This window comes from Hyla sarda, chromosome 5 (genome assembly GCF_029499605.1).
Source record: "Hyla sarda isolate aHylSar1 chromosome 5, aHylSar1.hap1, whole genome shotgun sequence".
Lineage (NCBI taxonomy): Eukaryota > Metazoa > Chordata > Amphibia > Anura > Hylidae > Hyla > Hyla sarda.
Genome location: NC_079193.1, coordinates 45,450,568 through 45,473,152, shown reverse-complemented (window position 1 = coordinate 45,473,152; position 22,585 = coordinate 45,450,568). Strand labels below are relative to the sequence as shown.

At 41.9% G+C, this 22,585-nt stretch overlaps 1 protein-coding gene and 1 long non-coding RNA gene across 2 annotated transcripts in view; one reads left to right on the top strand and one right to left on the bottom strand.

Moving 5' to 3' along the window:
- The window catches only part of ZNF438 (zinc finger protein 438), a 54,820-nt gene extending 48,515 nt beyond the window's left edge, over window positions 1–6,305 (top strand). The window contains exon 4 of the mRNA XM_056519433.1: window positions 3,217–6,305. Within this exon, the coding sequence (XP_056375408.1) occupies window positions 3,217–3,790 (574 nt within the window). The 3' untranslated portion in view covers window positions 3,791–6,305. The remainder of the gene's footprint in view (window positions 1–3,216) is intronic.
- The window catches only part of LOC130273129 (uncharacterized), a 49,417-nt gene that overhangs the window by 6,760 nt on the left and 20,072 nt on the right, over window positions 1–22,585 (bottom strand). Inside the window, exon 3 of the long non-coding RNA XR_008843879.1 lies at window positions 15,404–15,526. This is a non-coding gene — a long non-coding RNA (uncharacterized LOC130273129). The remainder of the gene's footprint in view (window positions 1–15,403; window positions 15,527–22,585) is intronic.

Genomic DNA, 22,585 nt, shown 5'->3' with positions numbered 1-22,585 from the left:
CATCAGACATATATCTGGTTAGGGCAATGTTTTCCAAACAGTGTACCTCCAGTGTGCCTCCAGCATGCCCGGGAGTTGTAGTTTTGCAACAGATGCAAGCACACAGTTTGAAAAGACACTGGGTTAGAGAGTATGGGGGTTTGCAGCAGCTGGGATCAAAGATAACTCTGAGCCCGGCTGTTTAAACCCTAGATGCTATGGGCAATAGGAAGCATTGCATCTAGGCTGTTAGATACCGGGTTACTATTGATATTGGTTTACATGCCATAATATTTTAGATAGAAAAGCTTCATGTTTTATTGGTGTATGTTTCACATTGAACACCAGTTTTTCAGTATAATGTATATAAAATACAGATAGTTGCTATTTTGATCCTAAGTTACAGCACAAATGCATCTCATCTGCTACTAACCTGGCAAATCTTTAGGGTTTTCAGGTGATGTTTTTCAGTTTTCTGTGCTGGCTCCAAGTCTGCATAGATCTTTTATGTGGTCGAATTTTATCCTGGAAACTAGGGATCGACCGATTATCGGCCGATAATCACGATTTTGGGCATTATCGGTTATGTTCTGGATGTTATGGGGACCCCTGTTGGTCTTTTTTTATTAGCCATGATTTCTATAAAAATATTTTTTTCGTAATTTGACATATTAGAAAGGTTAATGTTTTGCCAAGATGTACAACATATAAAAAGTTTTTGACTCATGACAGTGCCCATTTAAGTTCTGGAAGCTGCAATTTAGGGCCTCCATGCACCTGACTTATTTTTTTTCCAGAGCAACACACTACAACCACATGCTTGCTCTATTCACATATTACAATATGCCCAACCTGCTGAAGGCCTGAAAAAATCTGCTATAGATGCAAAGCTAATGAACACACAACTGCCTCCAGTTGTTGAAAAATCACAACTCGAAGCATGCACGGACAGCCTTTGGCTGTCCGGACATGCTGGGAATTGTAGTTTTGCAACAGCCAAAGTCACCCTGGTTGGGAAGCACTGCTTTACTTAATGAGAATTAGGAATCCTCAATAACATATATTCATCAAGCACTCCTCAACCCGATCGCCATTATCCACATAGCAACAGTCAACTGCAGGGGTGATAGATTGGCTAGCTTGGCTGTCTTGCTCCCCATCTACCTCCAACCACCACTTTTTGTTTCAGTTGTGTATAGGAGCCTGTCATACCCATGACTACCAAGGATTGTTGTGGAAGGTGCTGTGGCCTTTGGCTTTCCAGGCATGCAAGCCATTTTCAAATTTTGCCTTTGGCCACCAGGTCATCTGCAGCCTTTACTCCATAGGGTGGGGTTACACTTGCAAGACAAAAAATTGCAAAGTAGCCCTAACATTTACTTCCATGGGATAAGGATCAATTCTTGTTATATTATCACTAAATCACTAACAGATTGAGCTCCTTTAGCCTTCATCCTTGCAAGGAGGTTTGGACTTTTTCTCAAGGATTCAGCTGGTCCCTACTGCCCCCAGAGTAGTTCGTCAACAACTGGTATCTAGATAAGCTGAAGTCACACTACCAAGGCAGCTGTCAGAAATCATGGTGGGCAGACAGAGGTCACAATGGGCAGCAGACAAGAAGTTTAGGTCAAGAACCCAAGTCAGGTTGATACCACAATGGAGCAGGAACCTAAAGATCCTTTTTGCTCAGTCGGTGTTGTCTAAGGGAGGAGAAGAGTTATTACCAGTTCTGCTCCTCGAAGCTCCACTTCTGTCCTCAGCAAAAATTCCATTTTAAGAAGAAAGCTCCTTTAAGAAGCCAGGGACACTGGAGTTTTATCTAGAGTCAAGGACAAATAGGAGACTTGGCACCAGTGCTTGTGTAGGACACAACGCCAAAGGGCCACAATGTTGTAACAGAGTGGCAGCCTTCAAGAAGACAATGGACACCCAAATAGGGGAGATGGTAATTTGTGACTAGTAAGGTTGCCCATACACCGATTCAGGTTTCAATCTTTTCTTGCTGCAGGTTTTGAAGCCAAATGAATGTATGTAATAAAGAGAATAAATATCAGGCCTTAAAGGGGTACTCCGCCCCTATACATCTTATCCCCTATCCAAAGGATAAGATGTCTGATCGTGGGGGCTGCTTGGGACCCCCGGGATATCGGCTGCAGCACGCACCTGTCATTACTGCACAGAGCAAACTCACTCTGTGCATAATGATGGTCGATACAGGGGCCGGAGCATCGTGATGTCACGGCTCCACCCCCTCGTGATGTCACTGTTCCACCCCCTCGTGACGTCACAGCTCCACCCCCTCGTGACGTCACGGCCTGCCCCCCTCAATACAAGTATATGGGAGGGGCCGTGGTGGCTGTCACACCCCCTCCCATAGACTTGTATTGAGGGGGCGGGCCATGACATCACAAGGGGCGAAGCCGTGACATCACTATGCTCCGGCCCCTGTATTGCCCATCATTACGCACAGAGCGAGTTTGCTCTTTGCAGAAATAACAGGTGGGTGCTGTAGCCGAGATCCCGGGGGTCCCCAGCGGCGGGACCCCCTCAATCAGACATCTTATCACCTATCCTTTTTGTATAGGGGATAAGATGTCTGGCGGGGGGGGTACCCCTTTAACGATATATTCACATTGAGGAAATTCATTGAGGAAAATTTCCTCTTTGAATCCAGAATTGGCGCCTATGTCCTCGGCAATTTGCCGCAGACATAAGCACCATGCCATTGACAAACAGGACTTGACTGACTGACTGATTTAAATCCTTGTCTGAAGTACCGAAAAATACACATTGTAGTCAATGGGACTGTGCTGCAAGGCCGAATCCGTGCAGAATCCCTTGCTGACATTCCATGCGGATTCCGCTTTAAAAATATAGTGTAAACATACCCTTATACTTCTTTCCTTTAAAGCTGCATGAAAATAACCTGAATGTGTATGGGCCCTGACTAGATCGTATGAGCATCACATGACCAGGACAGCTTTTCTTCTTTTTCTGGAAGAGACTATGGAAAAGTTTCTCATTGTATTGTCCTAAAAATCCAATGGGATTGATATGAAGAAGTTTATTCATTGTATTATGAAAAGTTTATTGCCTGAAACTGTAATATTCTTTTATTAGTATTATGTATTACGAGCTATTTGGAGCTTACATAAAACACAGTAGTTGTGTTTTTTTCTCTTGGATTTCGTGACCTGTCTTGTGATTTTATAGATAAGTCTATGGCTCTCTTTACAGGAATAAGAGTGTCACCAATGAGGATGACTCCATCTGCGGACTGACAGATGAGATAAAACTACAGATCAAATGTGGACGTTGTCATTTCATAGCTCCAACTTTTTCCGATATGAAGCTCCATTTGTTCAGCGTACATGGAGACAAATCTCAAGAAGTATTGCCAGAAGGAGTACTAGAAAGCAGACAGGGCGCCCAAGAAGAAGTGGTTAAACAAGCGACCCATCACTGGAAGTTACTGAACGAAAGACGAAATAGAGACAGCAACTGCGAGGAGGCGGTGGCTGGTACAAGTCCATTGAAGGATATTTTGGTTACGTCTGACACGAATGCTTTCAACCTTGCTTCTAGCGAGTCTACTCCACCAGTGGAAGGGAACGACGGCCAAAGTATGAATTTATCATCAGAAATCCTATTCTGTCACAGAAATTGTTTCCATTGCCTCCTGTGTCCACAGATGTTCGAAACCCAGAAGGAAATCTTTAAACATTGGGAGAAGAAGCACAACTGTGAGAATCCTTTGGTGCTTTGGACTATCTTCAGTTCATTGCATAAGAATGATCAAGAAATCACCTGAAAAGCCTTTTACTTCACATACATGGCGATATTAGAGTTCTCCGCAATGAACTGTATTCATCGTGTCCTGACTCCAGTTTTATGTTGTTGTTGTGGGATTTGTTCTGATTTTATAATATTTTTTTTTTATTCAGAGATGGTAACATACTATATGTATTGTATATAAGATTGTGTTATTATTGAAGGAGTATAGTGTTATGCCACTTTGTGCAATGCTCAAAGCCATCACTGTGTGTTGCCTAAGCTATTATATTTGATGTATAGATTGTGAGGTTTTCCACACATAGAATGTCAAAAATCTATATTTTTGCTATTTCATGTTTCTGTACTAACCTAAGATTATAGCAGGACCTCAAAGCAAATTTTATTTATAGGGTTGCACGAAAAAAATCGGGATACTTGCCCCAACACTAGGGGGCGCTAACTGTGTATAGATTTTATGCATCTAGAAAAGTGTGTATCTGTTTGTATTAAGCTCCCCATAGTGGTGTCTGCACAGTCTGTCTTATACTGAAATGTATATACTGAATTTATTGAGAGGAACATCCTGCTTAATAAATTTGGAGCAGCTTGGTGGACTGCCCTAAAGACATAAAATAAATCTACACTTGTTCTATCATTTCAATCTTCACCAACAATTTAAAAAATGTCGGGAAATTTGCTGACCTCTGCCCCTGCCAGTTAACCACCACCCACTTTTCTTGCCATTTCACAAAAGTTTGCAACACTTTTATAGTCTCAAGCTTTTAGACAAATATTTTTTTTTCTCTAATAAAGGGGACTGTATCTCTCTTTATTATTTATTTTGTTTTTCTACCCGAATTCACACTATTATTTATTTTACCTAGTATTCTCTTAAAGTAGAACTGTATTGAAACACATTTCACCTTTTTAGCACCCTTTTGTTTTGTTTATACATTTTGGCCTGATTTTGTGATTCATTAAATTTTTCTTTTACAAAACTTAAAATAACTTCCATTGATGTATCAATAAAGCATACATTTCTGACTGCTTCAGCCACCACTAGGGGTGCTTAGGTGCCTACTGCATAATGTTCTAAACTTCCTCTACTCGTGGGTGAAGGCATTTAGAATTTTGTCCTTTTAAAGAAACACTCCTATGAGAGAGATCTTTTTTTTTTTTTTTTTTTATTCACCAAGGTTGCAAAAGTTGTATGTAAATTATCTTCCTATTATTTTGTCTTCTTCCCATTTTATCCACTGTTGAGATGAGTTAGTCACGTGACTTGATTCTGACCACCCAGCAGCTACATTAGTCACTGCTCAGACCAGAGGTCAGTCACATCCAATGTGCCTAAAGTGCAATTGACACAATCTGATCACTATGATTGATCAATCTGATTCTGCTGAGCAGGGATAACAAGCGCTATAAAACTTAACTCACTAAAGGCAAAGCACAGTTCTAGGACATGCTGGCAAATGTGGTTTCAGTGTCTGTGTTAATCAGTAAGGGTCTTAGTGTTCAGACCCCCACTAATCTCAAGATATTGCCGTGCAGCTATACATTTTGCTCACTGTGATGTCCGTTTCCCTGCACTAGAAGGGCTCCTTTATCAGTCTTTATGGAAGTCTTGCTCGTCCCTGCTACATCTGAAGATAGATTAGTTGGGGTCCGAACTCTCTCTCGACTGATCAGAACTTTAATATATCTCTATCTCCAATCTCCAATCTTCTCCCAAAAAATTATATATATGTGTGTGTGTGTGTGTGTGTCATGTGCTGTAAGTGCCTTAAAAAAGCAAAGGAATTGGTAAAACATGTTCTGTCTTGATTGGCAGAGGATCTTGGTTTGACCCCCCTTCAATTCCTAAAATGAAAGAGCAGAACCTCTCCTCTGATCCTCTGAGTGCTCTTCACCTTCTTTTCTGATCTGCGTTATTTGATTGTCCTTGCAGAGCTGAGTGAATGTTGTATGGATTTATGGAAAGTCTAAGGTTTTCTATGAATCTGTTCACTGAATACTCACAGCTCTACAGAGGGGCACAGCGCCCAGCAGAACATCTGCCCCTTTGTTCTTAGCAGTCAGTGAGGGTCTCAGCACCCAGACACCCACAGATCAAAACTTTGCTCACAAATTTAGTTCATGGTTAGATGTCCTGTTCACCAAAGATGACATATTACTCTAAAGGGGTTGTCAAGGATTAGGAAAAAAAAAGCATAGTTGCTTTTTTCCATAAACAGCGTCACCCTTGTCCTCAATTGTAAAGGTAAAATTGTAAAGGTACAATTCTATATATAAATACTTTTGGAATAATGGGTTAGTGAGTGTTAACATTTTCATCCCGGATTGCCTAGATAACTTATCATCAATATAGACTGACAATCTAACCATTCTTTTTCTGTAGGGAAGTGAATGTATAATTCTAATGGGATTTTAATACCCAGAGCATGAAACTTCATAGTACGACGATCCCAGCAGAGTTTTCGGATTGCCTTTTTATATTACTGTCATATTCTAATGTGTGTGCGGCTGGTGTGATTTCCCCCCCCCCCCCCCCTCTTCTTTTCACGTAAAAAAAAATGATGACCGTGAATATATTTGCAATTTTGTATTCATGGATCTATATATACATTTATTATATAAAGCTTTTTGTTTCTTTAGATAATCTAGACACAATCCGTAATTCAGGAGATGTAAAATGTATTTTTGAAAACACGGATAAGGATGAATCCAGCAGGTGCAGTTGTAAAAACTTATTGAAGGGGTCTCCGCCCCTAGACATCTTATCCCCTATCCAAAAGATAGGGGATAAGATGTCTGATCGCGGGGGTCCCGCCGCTTGGGACCCCCACAATATAGCATGCAGCACACACCTCCTGACCACAGGGACGAAAGATCGTGATGTCACGACTCCGCCCCTGTGTGGTGTCACGCCCCGCCCCCTCAATGCAAGTCTATGGGAGGGGGCGTAACGGCTGGGTGCTCCATGCTATATTGCAGGGGTCCCCAGCGGTTGGACCCCCGCGATCAGACATCTTATCCCCTATCCTTTGGATAGGGGATAAGATGTCTAAGGGCGGAGTACCCCTTTAAATTTCCATTGCTTCACAGCATTAATGCACATTTAGCAATAGCAAGAATAGCATGCCATAGCGAGAATGGGCATATTGGATGCTTACATTGTGTACTGTTAATCCAAATGGTTTGGCTTTACAGCCTGTCAAAATGAGCTGCTGGCATATATGAGCATGGATAACCACGGCCCCTATTTACTTCAATGGCCCCAAAGTAGTCATCTGGTGATTTTGCACTAACTCAAAAGCATGGATCTTGGTAGAACCTACTTTATTTTGAAGTTATTTCCCATGGTTGGTGACATACCAGAAGATCATTTTTACTGGGTTTTCCACCTTCAGGGCAGGGTCACGCGTGCTGTAATTGCTGCTGTGTATTTTCCTACCCTCTGAATCAATGGGTAGCAAAATCAGCTGCAGAAAATATGCAGCAAAATATGGCATGTGTGACCCTACTTTTAGGATATATTGACATGTACTGTATACTATGCTAGTAGATCAATACAGCATTAATATGGTATGTGGATATGGTATGTGTAAATGTACCCTAAGGGTAGGGTCACCCATGGTGTATTTTGCTGCCTTTTTTCATACCCATTGATGTCAATGGGTAATAAAATCAGCTACAGAAAATGCTAAATACGGCATGTGTGACCCTACCCTAAAGGTGGAATCGATCAGCTGCAATTAGCTGTTCTGTGCTTTCATAACATAGAAAAAGGCTTTTGTTCTTTGGTTCAAAATGTCAAAAAGGTGTTCTGACTACCCCTTCCATCTGTGTCCTTGCTTGATTGACAGTCAACTGGAAGCTGAGCCCTGTTTCCAACTTTTGTTCCTGCACTGTGCAAACAAATTGTGCGCAGGTGTGCGTACCAAAACACATCAGATTATAATTCTCCCCCTTAATATATCTTAAAAGATAACTTGCGTGCAAACATATTGGCACTACATACCTTATACTGAGTTATACCCTATACCAGGCATAGGCAACCTTCTGCACTGCAGATGTTTTGGACTACATCTCCCATGATGCTCTTACAGCCAAAATACTGCCAAAGCATCATAGGAGATGTTGTTCAAAACATCTGCAATGCCGAAGGTTTCCTATGCCTGCCCTATATATAACTGAAAGCTTAAAGGGGTACTCCGCCCCTAGACATCTTATCCAAAGGATAGGGGATAAGATGTCTGATCGCAGGGGTCTCGCCGCTGGGGACCTCCGCATTCTGCCATGCGGCACCCACCTGTAACAGCTTCCGGAACCGCCCTCAGGCTAATACCATCCCGACCACGGGGACGTAAGATCGTGACGTCACGACTCCGCCCCTGTGTGACGTCACCCCCCCACCCCACCCTCAGTGCAAGTCTATGGGAGGGGATGTGACAGCTGGTATTAGCCTGAGGGCCTCAAGCGGTTCTGGAAGCCGTTACAGTGGGTGCCAGATGGTAGAATGTGGGGGTCCCCAGCGGCGGCACCCACGCGATCAGACATCTTATGCCCTATCCTTTGGATAGGGAATAAGATATCTAGGGTCGGAGTACCCCTGTCTGGGCATGCTGGGAGTTGTAGTTTTGCAACAGCTAGAGGCAACTGTGGTTTGGAAACATTGCATTAAAGATAAGCTACTACCAGAGGAGTCTAGCTGTGGCTTTGAAAACCTGACTAGCAGAATATTCATATGCATAAGAGGATCAGGGTTGTTTAGCTAACAGCCATTGAAGTTGTATGGCCACCTTAAACGGGTACTCCAGAGGAAAATAAATGTCTGCTAATCAGCTGGTGGCAGAAAGTTATACAGATTTGTAACTTCCAGTACTTATCAGCTGCTATAAGATCCAGAGGAAGTTGTTTAGTTCTTTCCAGTCTGATGACGGTGCTCTCTGCTGATGCCTCTGTCCAATGTCAGGAACTGTCCAGAGCATTGGCAAAACCATCTCCTACTGTGGTCAGTTCCTGAAACAGAGAAAAGGTGGCAGCAGAGAGCACTGTGGTCAGACAAAAAAGAACTACTCAACTTCCTCTGGAGCATACAGTAGCTGATAAGTACTGGAAGAATTAAGATTTTAAACTAGAAGTAATTTATAAATCTGTATAATTTTCTGGCACCAGTTGATTTGAAAACATTTATTTTCCTCCGGAACACCCTTTTAACAAATGAGTATCATGGAGACACACGTCTTCATTGGAGCGGTGTACTTTATGATATATTTAATCAAGGCTCTGAGCAGAGTTACTTCTTTGTATATTAGATGCATTGTAACAATAAGGTGCAAGAATTGACATACCGTATTTATCGGGATATACCACGTACCGGCCTATAACACGCACCCTCATTTTACCAAGGATATTTGGGTAAAAAAAAGTTTTTTTACCAAAATATCCTTGGTAAAATGAGGGTGCGTGTGTGTTCATGCGTATACCCTGATACACCCCCAGGAAAGGCAGGGGGAGAGAGGCCGTTGCTGCCCGCTTCTCTCCCCCTGCCTTTCCTGGGGTCTAGAGCCCTGCTGCCGCCGATTCTCTCCCGCTGGCTATCGGCGCCGCTGCCCGTTCTCTCCCCCCGACTATCGGTGCCGGCGCCGATAGCCAGGGGGAGAGAAGCAGCGCCGGCAATGGGGCAGCGGCGCCGATAGCCAGGGGGAGAGAAGGGGCAGCGGCACCCATTGCCAGCGCCGCTGCCCCGTTGCCTCCCCCATCCCCGGTTGTATAATTACCTGTTGCCGGGGTCGGGTCCGCGCTGCTTAAGGCCTCCGGTGTGCGTCCCATGCGTCGTTGCTATGCACTGCATGGCGCAATGACGAGTGACGTCATTGCGCCGCACTGTGCAGTGCATAGCAACGACGCAGGAGACGCACACCAGAGGCCTGAAGCAGCGAGGACCCGACCCCGGCAACAGGTAATTATGCAACCGGGGATGGGGGAGGCAATGAGGCAGCGGCGCCGGCAATAGGTGCCGCTGCCCCTTCTCTCCCCCTGTCTGTCGGCAACGCTGCACCGATAGTCAGGGGGAGAAAACGGGCAGCGGCGCCGATAGCCAGGGGGAGAGAAGGGCACCTGCAAAGCCGCTGCAGTTCATTGATTTAAAGCGCCCGCTTTAAATCATTGAACTACAGCGGCTTATCGGCGTATAACACGCAGGTAGACTTTAGACTAAAAATTTTAGCTTAAAAAGTGCGTGTTATACGCCGATAAATACGGTAGCTTTTATTCTGAAAATAAACATATTTTTTTATCAAATAGTTAATAAACTAGCAATGCTTTACTATCACAGTCAAGCATGCCGCAGCCTTTAGCAACTTATGCAGTGAGAAATTAAGAGTCTGGAATACTTATCACAGCCGGCCTCATTGACCAGGCAAGGTATAAATAGAATTACTGTCCGACTGTTATTTTAGTTGGATAATTGAAAATCAAAATGAGTTAGAGGGATAGAAGGCGATGTCTGCAAACAGCATAATACTAGCCCCAAGCTGCCGATTGTGACGTGGCCAAGTCGTGAATTAGTCCATTTTATTTATAGAAATGCGCACCTGCAAATTGATGCGTGAACAATGAGGATCTTCGGAGAGTCTTAAAGAACAAATAACTGGATTGATGGCTGTTGGACATTGTCTCCTCATTTACTGGAGCGAACCATCTGCTGTGCACACCAGACATAAAACAAAAAACTGAGCAGGCTACAATCCCAACAAAAAAGCCGCCGCTCCTGTTGTGTAAATTTTTATGTTTATTACATACAACTAGTTACATGCAAATCATCTTTGTGTGCTCTAAGGGGGAGATTTATCAAAACCTGTGCAGGGGAAAACTTACCCAGTTGCCCATAGCAACCAATCAGATCGCTTCTTTCATTTTTAGGAAGGCCTTTGAAAAAATTTAAAAAGTAATCTGATTGCTATGGGCAACTGGACAAATTTTCCTCTGCACAAGTTTCGAAAAAGTCCCCCTAAATTTCCAGTTTTTGGCCCCAATGATGGAACTCCTTTGGGCTGGCAAAAAAGAACATGGTTTGAGGGAGATTAGGGTCTTCTAAATTCCAAATCTTGGTCATGTTAGCTGATTAGTCAGGTCACATCTGTAGGGAGGTGACAAGCCAGTTACTAAGTTTGGTTTGGGCAGCCTTGGTATCTGCTGAATGGGCATTTTAGATTTCAAGGACAAGTATCATGAAAAAAAAATGTATCCCCTATCCAAAGGATAGGAGATAAGTTTTAGATCGCTTGGGTCTGACCGCTGGGGCCCCCATGATCTCCTGTTTAGTGCCCCAGCTCTCCTTCACAGCTACGCGTCATGACCCACCACCCGAAGTGGGGGCCACCACGCCCTTTCCATATAGCTCTATGTGAGAGCCGTTTGGCAATCTTCGGCTCTCCCATAGAAATATAGAGGGAGCGTGGCGGCCCCCGCTTCGGGCAGGGGTCGTGACATGCTGCTGTGAAGGAGAGCCGGGACTCTAAACAGGAAATTGCAGGGGCCCCAGTGCTCTGACCCCAACGATCTCAAAGCTTTCCCCCTATCCTTTGGATAGTGGATACGTTTTTTTTCATGATACATGTCCTTTAAAGTAACCTGTCGTTTTCATGTTGTCTGAACCACCAGTCATATGGGCGGTCTCCCCACCCTATCATCTTAAATTTAGAGATCTCTGTCTGTTTTGGGATAGGAAGAGATCTAGCAATCAAGGCCAGTGAGGTAGAGAAAACCCATGGGGGTCCATCCGATAACTTGTGGTTAAGGCAGCATAGAAACGATGATAGGTTCCCTTTATGGCTTCGTTTACACGGAGTTTGCGAGTGGAATTTGCCAGAAAAATGTATCTAAAAAAATTCCTTTTCAGTTGAGTCCCATTGTTTTCAATGGAACTCTGCTGCACCGTGCACATGGCGGAATTTCTACGACGATGTTTCTGCCGTTGAAATTCTGATTTGGTTACCTTTGAAAGAATGTTTGTTCTTTCACCGATATCTGCTCGGAAATGCATTACCATGGCGCATTTTCGAGTGGTCCTATTGCAAGCGGCACATGCAAATTTGCAGAATGTCAACCCGTGTTTTTCAGGTGGACATTCTTCATATTTTTGGTCATGTGAACATAAACTAAAGAGGCCCTTTCGTATGGAACTAGTAGTCTTACCTACCAGCAAGTAGGGGAAGGTGACTAGATTGATATATAGTATTGTGGGAAAAGATTCAGTATGAAACTATGTTCTCACACAGTTTTTGGTCCCATTTTTATTTATGTAACTGTCTTTTCCCCAAAACCTTTTTTTTTTTTCTGAAATAACAGGATGGCTGTCAATAATTTTGCCACCGCCCTCTGGAATTTTTCATAGTGTCAGAATTCCTTTAAGCATTTCAGATTATTTGTCCCCCTTTTAGATAAGTGTTTCCAGAGGGGGTAGCATATTAAAACAAGTTAATACAAGCATGCACATTTATAGGGTAGTCAAGATAGAGCTTTCAGTTTTGGCTTTATCTTAAAGCATTACTTTCATGAATTTTTTTTTTTACATGTCTTGCAGACATGTTAAAAGTTTTGATCAGTCAGGGTCTCTTTGCTAAGACCCCGACTGATCTCTAGATATAAGCGGGTGAAGATTGCAGTAGCACGATTCACTTCCCAGTTTGGCACTTATTGCAGAGGACTGGCTCCATTATAGCCTGTGACATATCAAGGGCCAACCTGTGGAAATCATTAGTGTTCAATTCACTCGGCTATATCTAGAGATCGATGGGGGTCTCGGCATTAAGACCCCAACTATGAAATAATTTTTTCATGACACGAACACTTGACGTTTTACTTGCTTTTCTCTGCTCCGGTCTTTTGGGAAGAAAGAGTAGGTCTTCACACAGACATCAGTGAAATGATAACTAGGATATATGTTATGACTTTAGTTTGCTAAAATAAAAGTGAAATAAATGGAAGATTGTACCTTCAGTGCCTTACGTGATGGTGGTTTATTACCCATTGAAAGCACAGCTGTCTTTTTTGCATTTCAAGTCTTTGACTAAAACTATATGTTAGGTGGTGTTGGTTGTTACCTAAATAAAATTACCTAGCAATATCGGCTGCACCAGAAATTTCCAAAATAGGACAACCCATAAGAAATATAAAAAATGTTTCCATCTTTCTTACAGCCAGATATACCACCTGATATGCTAGCGTAACAAATACCGTATATAAAAATATATTTAGGCCACATCATCATGCTATTTGTGCAGTTTAAGTTAGTAGCTAATATTCAGGAATAGTTCTTTTGTGCGTTCTGTACTGTACTGTCTTTTAATTAACCTGAGAACTGTATTGACTCATTTTTGTTAACTAATATTCTTGCCTTAAAGAACTAGATTTCTGATAGTAAACTATTTTTGCCTAAAAGCTTGTGTGATATAAAAAGAACATGGCTGCTTCCTACCAGAATCGGGACTTACATGATCTAATCCCTGCTGCAATAGCCGTTGCAGCCTATCAATGAGAGTGGTATTAGAAAAAGAAATAAGGGGGGAAAAAACATGAACACCGGCTGAGTAATAATAGAAAGAAATTATATTTTTATAGAATATTACACATAAAACCAAATAACACATATTAAATCTCTGATAACAATGGCAAAATAGGCTGAACCCTCAACCCCCCCCCCTCCCCAAACTCAAATCACTTAATATAGTCTTAAGTAATAACTATACTGAACTACAAGGTACTAATTCTCTCATGTATATATATATATATATATATATATATGTGTGTATATATATATATATATATATATATATATATATATATATAATATAGTGGGGGGAAAAAAAGACAGACATCCTTTACACGACACTGACCAAAATGTAACCATAATAAAGTAGAATAAAGCCTAAAAGAATGGATACAACCTGGCCAAGAGTGGTGTCCTCTCTAAAAGAAACCAGCCATGTTTTTCTAATTTCATTTGGTACCACAAATGTATTTATTTTAGCTGTGTTGAGTTTTTCTTTTCTCTTATTATAGTAACTGACCACTGTGGACATGCTGGCTTTGCACAAGTAGTATATATGACCGATGTTTGCCATGGTATTTATATTTGTGGTTTAAATAATTTGTTAATATCCCAATATGTTTAGAAAAAGGGGATAAAATGTTCTTGTCATATTTAAATTTTGTCAAAGTTATGTATATTTTAACATTAATGTATATGTTGTTTTGGTGTTCTTAATGTCTATCCAATATGTGGTTCCTAATTTTTTTTTGGTGATTGACAATAAAAAAATATTTTGACATTTATGAGGATTTTGTGGCATGTGTGTGCTAGTAGATGGAGATGCTCTTCTATAGGACTTTTATTGAGTAATTCAATTGGAATTATACATAGCTGGGCAATTTTACCATCCCAAGGGGTTTCCTAGGCAAAATGAATTAATGGCCTACACTAAGGATAGACTATCAAACCTAATCAGCTGTTCGGGTGAGTCACAGCATATAGAGATGAAAGCTTTGGCGCCACATGTTTGGTAGTGGCCATGCAAGGTTACTGTAGCTCAGCTTCTATTCACAGTAATGCTGCAGTAATCCGACATGGGCACTACATGACATGTGGACCCAAAGCTTCTGGCTCACATCCAGGTGCAGCAGCTCACCTGAATACCTAAGGGTAGTCTATCAATTACTTTTGCCAGGAAAACCACCATGGTGTCCATTCCTAGCGCTACACTTATTACGTGTTCTAGACACTTTTTATACCTCACTTTCCTTGTGAAAGGGCATGACTAATCATAAAAGGGGCATGGCCTGGGATGCAACATTGTGTGTCAAAAGTTTGGTGCATAAAAGTAGGCCAATCACATGGTGGTATAATGTTAGACAACACTACTTAAAGATGCTGACCATCTAAACTGTATGTGGACCTCCCAACTGCAGATGTTGGGAGATAAAAGGGTCGGGCATGTTTGATTCTAATATGCATGATACAGAATGGCCTGGCAGCGTCTTTCTTCCTATTCAGTATATGCATGCTCAACTGTGTATGTGAGGATCGGTAGAGATGGCTGTCGGCCAAACAAGCATTGAGCTGACAGCTACCTGCATTTTATAACCCGCTTTAAACTAGACATTCATAATAAGTCTGCCCTACTGTCCTTAAAGAATTTTAAATAAAGTTTTAAAAATCTTTTCTAGTTCAGTTTAATTACAGAAAAACTTTGCAGTTTGAACGCCGGTGAAGTTACAGTCAAGACGAGCAATTACAGCATTAAGTATTTTGTTTCAAATGGGTGAATATCAGATTGTTGTTATTACAACACAATGCCAGATCAAGCACAATTTAATGTTGAAAAGCTGCATTTATTTAAGCTTTTAAAAAAAAAAAAATTATAAGCATATAATCATATGGACTCATTTCCATAATTAAGTAGTGTGGGATAAGAGGCTTTAACCATGTTACTGATAATGAGCAACATGAAAACTGAAGAAAAAGGCAGGAATAAGAGAGAACTGCTAATTACACTCTCCAAGAAGAGAAAAGCAAGTGAAAGGGGAGAGCAACCTTTTAGATGTGAAAAGGAACATGCATAGCATTGCAAAAAATAAATACCTGGCAGAGTACTTTGAAGTTTTTGTTGAATTTTCACTGATACGAAAATACCACTGTTGACGAGAAAGCATGGCTGACGGCAGGCAATAAGATGAAATCCTCTAGATTGTCCAAACCGTGCACCTACAGAACAATGATATAATCCGTTGTCGTATATGGGGCTAAGGTTATCCAATGGGAGTTTTTTTTTTTTTTTTTCAGCACCGGGGCAGTTAGCAGCATTTAAACTCCTATTTACTCACCTCCTGTGCTCCATTGATGCCCGGAGGTCATCTGAGAGGCACCAGGGACCAGATCTGGTTACCGGAGCCACAAATGGAGCACAGGAGGTGAGTAAATATTTATATATCCTAATTAATATAAGCCAAAAAGAATATTCAATACAAGAAAATATACAAAATTAGATCAAGTTTTATTAAACATAATCGATATACCCAAACATTACCAATAAAAAAAAAACACATATACACAAAAGACAATTTAAAACAGTGGGGGAGCCAAAAATTCCATGATAATATAATTTATAGTATAAGGTAAATTGTGGTCGGTGCTCATGTGAATCAATATACCTAACCTATATACCTAAATTTAAATCTAAATACCTAACCTAATCTAAAATACAGAAACCACATTTGCCATCTAACCATATCCCCTATCTAATAAGGAAGTCTGAGTGATGCCATGTACTGCCGTGTAGGAGTACACCTAAAAAGAGGCCAAAACTCCGATATCAGAACAAAAATGCGAAACTTATCATGTTACATTACAAGTGACTGTAAAGCATTAGATCTTTCCACATTAAGACTCGGTATACGTCACAAGTACGTACTGGAGTTCCAGTGACCCAGTTTCCTGAATACGCGAGCAGGAACACCGTGACTAGATGCTGAGGCTGCTGCACCTATCCGTAATTAATGACCGGAGAGACCTATGAGGTCATCACCTAAGAATTTGACTAATACACGTATTTGACAAAGAAAATGTTGTGAGAGCAATTCCATCAAACAATACTAACCCACTATCCAGACAAGACCCTGCTTGTGCTGCTGATAACTGATGGAAGACCCTCCATCGGACCACCACTTATGAAAAGTGGGGAAATAACGTATCCCTACTACTTGTCCGGGCAAAAGATGTTTTAGTGAGATACAAACTTAACACATGGTGAATGGATTTCCAGCCAAGCTGGTTGTATGTTCAAAACTGCACTTTACCCATCTTACAGGTGAACTCACCTGGTCTTAAGAACCCACAGTAACCGAGGAATAGTGTCGCTTTCAAGGTCAGACTATTGTTGAGGCCAAAGGGAGATCTATCAAGAACATTGGACAACTGTCTAAACAAATCTCCTGACAAAGGTTGCATGGTGGGACACTTGCAGACCTGACCCTTCTGAACCCTTTTAACATCGCTTTAACAGCATGGGATGAGAAGATAGATACCCTAACAGAATGTGACAAAACCAGAAAATATTGTATACCCACTAAGTAAATCTTTATAGAATTAAAGGCTAATCAAAGTGAAGAGTGGCAAAACCCGATAAAAGCTAATAGGAAAGAGATGGAATATGGGTCAAGTTGTAATCGTAACCGACCTGTAGACATGACAGGCCTAGCCGAGAACGGAGCAACCTATCCTGCAATCATGACCCTGTGACGCAACCAACATATATAATAACATTATCGCCAAACTGAAGCCGTGTTCTGTTGTAATTGTAATTGACCTGTGGATGTGACAGTTCTAGCCGAAAACAAAGCCACTTATCCAGCAATTATGACCATGAGACTCAACCAATATATAGAACTAACAATATCCCTGTTAACCTGAAGCCATGTCTGGTTGTAACCGTGATTGTCCTGTGGACAAGACAGCCTAGCTGAAAATGAAACCACATATCCAGCAATTATGACCATGAGACTCAACCAATATATATAAATAATAATAATATAATCATCAACCTGAAGCTGTGTCCAGTTGTAACCATGGTAGTCCTGTGGACATGACTGCCTAGCCAAAAATGAAGCTACATATCTAGCAATTATGACCTTGAGGCTATATAAATAATATCGTGGTCAACCTGAAGCCGTGACAGGTTGTAATGACTGACCTGTAGACGTGACCTTCAGTCTCAATGAAACATAAGCACAGTAAAACACCATGAAATGTATATACCATATGAGATATGAATGTGTACCGAATATGGACGCTATGAACGTATGCATAGTATAAACTTCTTGAAATGTATGCATAGCATGACAATATGAACGTGCGCCCAGCATAACTGCCAAGACCATATGCACAGCACAAACACCATGACCGCATGCCCAAAATGAGCACCATGACCGTATGCACAGACTATGAGCATATGGCTGGAACGAACTATGTGAGAGTATGCGCATATTCACAGAACAAACTATATAAGCGTATGGCCAGAGCAAACTATATGAATGTATACCCAAGACAAATATGACTGTATGCACAGAACTAACTATATGAGCATATGCACAGGACTATATGAGCATATGCCCCGAACTACTATATAAGTGTATGCACAGAACAAACTATCTGAGCATGAGCATATGCACAAAACTAATTACATGAGCGTATGCCCAGAACAAATATATGAGCTTATAGCCAGGACAAACATGGGCGCATGCACCAAGCAAACTAGGACTGTATGCACGGAACTAACTATTTGAGCATATGCATTGAGCAACTATATAAGCGTATGCACAGAACAAACATCTGAGCAAATGCACAAACCAAACAATGTGAGCGTATGAGTGTATGCACAGAAAACTATATGAGCGTATGCCCAGGACAAACTTAAAACCAATTATATGAGCAGACTGTGTGAGTGCATGCACAAAAACTGCATGAGCGTATGCACCGAACAACTATATGAGTGAATGCACAAAACAAACTATATAAGCGTAAGCACAGAACAAACTATGTGAACATATGCAGAAAACAACTATGAGCGTATGCACAGAACAAGGTATATGAGGGTATGCACAGAACAAGCAATATGAGCGTATGCACAGAACAAACTATACGAACATATGCACAAAACAAACTATAAGGGCTGTGATGACTCGCTCTTGTAGACAGGTGCGGTTGCAGTTACAGAGGCAAGGAGTCAGGATTTTCAAATCAAAGTTCTGTGTTTTATTCACACTTGCACAACAGTCTTAGTGCAGAAAAAGAAAACAATGTACACCTGCGTTCTTTAGGTGTTGGTTCACACCAGAGTCCATACCGTGCGGCAATAATATAGTCTTCTCCAGGCCTCCAGACAGGTTGCTCACCAGCTTTCAGACTAGAGCCAGAGCATGGAGGACTTAATCTCACTGCTCACACAAAGTAAGCTACAAACACGCAATCCCCCCCCCCCCCCAGCTGGTGGAGCAAGCTGCCTTTAAGGCCAACAAAAGGTGACCTGGATTGTGGGGAATGGCCCCCACCCAACACTTGGCCATTCCCAGTAAAAGCCATCCCGGGTTAGCAATGCAGCTATACTGCGACTGCAATATCAGTCTGCAAACTGCAATGCAGACACTGGAAAATTACCGGCTCTTACTCCACTAAGGCCAGGAACCTCGGTGACACATACCGACCATCCTTGATGGCCCCTTTCACCTTCTCACAGGGCGTACACACAAAACAAGCTATATGGGGATATGCACCGAACAAACTTGATGAGCGTATGCATGGAACAAACTTTATGACAATATCCACTGAACAAACTTGAGCGTGTGCATAGAACAACTATATGAGTGTACGCACAGAACAAACTATGAGCATATAAGCATATACACGGAGCCTACTATATGGACATATGCACAGAACAAACTATATGAGTGTATGCACAGAATAACTGTAAGAGCATATGCATAGAATAGATAAGAACAAACGATATGGGCGTATTAGCATATGCACGGAACCAACTATATGAGCGTATGCACAGAATAACTATATGAGCGTATGCACAGAACAAACTACGAGCGTATGCACAGAACAAACCACAAATGTATGCACAAAATAACTATATAAGCATATGCACGGAACGAACTACATGCGCGTATGCACAAAATAAACTATGTGAACTTATGTACAGAACAAACTAAACAAGTGTATGAACAAAACAACTATATGACCGTGCATGGAACACACTATATGAACATATTCAAAGAATCAACTAAATGGCCGTATGCCCAGAACAACTACAGGAGCATGTGCACAGAACAACTATATAAAAAAATATGAACAGAACAAACGATAGGATTGCATGCCCCGAATAAACGATATGACTGTATGCACAGAAATACATGATAGTATGTAACTATGTGAGCGTATGGCCATTTTTTTTTGTGCTAAGGGAACAAGCGGCAGATAACTTAATATGGAAACCAATAGATCAAGAGACCACCAGTGTCACTTCAGTTTCTCATAGTACAAAAAGTGCTTGCATACTACATTAAATAGGAAGACATAATCCTAAAGTGTACTGCATATTTATGGTTTGCGAGAAAAATAGACTAACAATACCCAGCAGTGAGTTGTATACGTGTCCCCCATGCATGAAGAAGTGGGCCGGGAGCCTGAGTTGAATCCTCCCCACCGACAGTTAAAGGAGAGTGCTGTGTGGACGAGCAGGAAAAAACCCGCATGTATAGCCCCAAAATTATTCCTACCTGGTCGTAGCATAATCCACATGGACTGCTGGAACAAAGCAGCAGCCGCCACCGCATACCTGGAGTCTTCTCCATAGCAGAGACGGGCCTGGAGGCGCCATACTCACCACCCCACGTGACACCGGACTTCCTGTCAGTTGATGCCAGACACATGATGAACCCACGGTGTGGAGGACTGGAACAGCCGCGGGTTCTTAAAGGTACACCCGCCCCTCCCACAAGTACAGGCTAATAAATTAGCCTCCTCACATATCATTAATCAATACATGATTACAGCAGATACAAAAATCATATGGCAAGTGCCAATCCAACCGTACAGAGAAAAGTGGTCCATAAAGATACTGTCAATACAAAAAGTGCTGAAGTGCTAATGGGGCAATGATACTATATTTTTTGCCCAAATGGGTGTAAACATAAACCAGTGATGACTCCTAATAAAGGGCACACCAAATAGTTGTAAACATTGACTGGTACTGACCCCTAATAAAGTGCACAGATAGTGATTATAATAGTACCCCTGAAATAGATAAATGCATACTGGCATGGAAAGCAAGCAGTCCTCTGATGGTGCACAAAGGCTGCAAGATACATACAAGCAAGATGAAGCAAGAGATGGTTCAAAGGAACAGCTGATAACAGAGAGCTGTATAATGGCTCCCCCCCCCCCCTCCGACGTGTTTCACTGCTGCTTCCTTCTATGTGAATAAGCTACATTTGTTACATTGAGGTAGTTTTATGATCTATTTTTATTGGCATGTGTGAGTAAAAGTTTGTTTACCTAACTGCCCAAGTGCTGAAAAAAACCTCTCACTGAATAACCCTATAACAGCTCAAGATCTTTGGCATGTCGTCTTATATGGTGCCAAAATGGATGATGTACAAAGGAGAGAAAGATACTCAACAAGAACATTGGTTGTCATTAGGGATGAGCAAATCAAATCTGACAAATCTGAATTCGTTACAAATTTCAGGAAAAATTCACTCCGCAACAAATCGCTTTATTAAACTCCATTTAGTGCAGTCCAGGCTCCAGAGCATCTAAGATGGAGGCTCCACATGTCAGGACATGGGGCAAGGAACGCTGGAAAGGCGGGAACATGGTTAGGCGAGATGCCCCTGCATCACATGCAGCACGCAGCCTATCAGCAGCCAGTCACCCCTGTGATGTCACAGCCCTATATAATCGGCAGCCATCTTGCGGCCAGTCACTTCAGCATTCTATTGCAGAGAGATAGGGACAGAGAGCAGTGTGTGTTGCACAGAAAAGCATTTTTACAGCAGCGATTCACCTCAAGCCCAAATCCAGCCTAGAAGCACTGATAGGGAAGGGAGAGAGAAAGTGCAATTTTGGGTGTAGTACACAGCGACTGTGTGCTGCAGCACTGGTGTGTACAACAACTGAAAAGCTAATAGTAGCTAGCCAGTTATGGTGATCAGCGCACTAAAAGCCATAATCACCTACTATTAGTTCCTAATACAGGTTGCGTAAGCGAAGCGTATTGTCCTCTATTCAGTGTAGTCTGAGCGTATATAGGTAATGTACCGTTTTGTTCCTGTTAAAGTCTTAAGGGCCTAGTAAATGTGAAAGGCCAGCCAAAAGTACACACCTGCTGCTGTCCTAGACAAATACTGTTTTAAGCGTAGTGGGAGTATTGTACTCCCCTCATAAGTGCATACCACGTACATACATCTACGTGGTGTACCATTTTGTTCCTGTTAAAGTCTTAAGGGCCTAGTTACTGTGAAAGGCCATCCAAAAGTACACACCTGGTGGTGTTGTAGGCAAATACTGTTTTAAGCATAGTGAAGCATATTGTACTCCCCTCATAAGTGCATACCACGTACGTTCATCTACGTGGTGTACCATTTTGTTCCTGTTAAAGTCTTAAGTGCCTAGTTACTGAGAAAGGCCAGCCAATAGTACACACCTGCTTGTGTTGTAGACAAATACTATTTTAAGCGTAGTGGAGCGTATTGTCCTCCCCTCATATACACACTAAGTATGTCAGGCAGAGAAGTCCCAGGACGTGCACAGAGGAGTAGAGAGAAAGAGGGGGAAAAAGGCACACACACCTCTAGTGCAGTACTGTAAATATTTGGCAGATGCAAAAGAATTACACTTACCAAGTCAGGTTGCAATGAAGGCACAACACCATGTAGCATATAGAAAGGTAGTGCTCTGTTAGCAGCCTAGATCCTCCGGTCAGGTCATCTTTCACCGGTTCACATAGTAGCAGCAAAAATCAGGGATAAAAGCGGATCTTCACCAGGCGCAATAACAGTGTTGAATGAAGGTGACTGTATTCTTGAATTCACATCACAAGGTTTATTAGTGCTCAGAGGAGTGGCAGAGGCCTAAATTCATCAAGCACAGGCAGAGGTTGCAGCAGACTAGAGGCCTGAGCTCCCGGTATCAGCTAGTGGTCGTGACTCGACCAGCAACCTATCTGCCGTCATCGATTGGTTAACATGGTCATCTACTTCATCA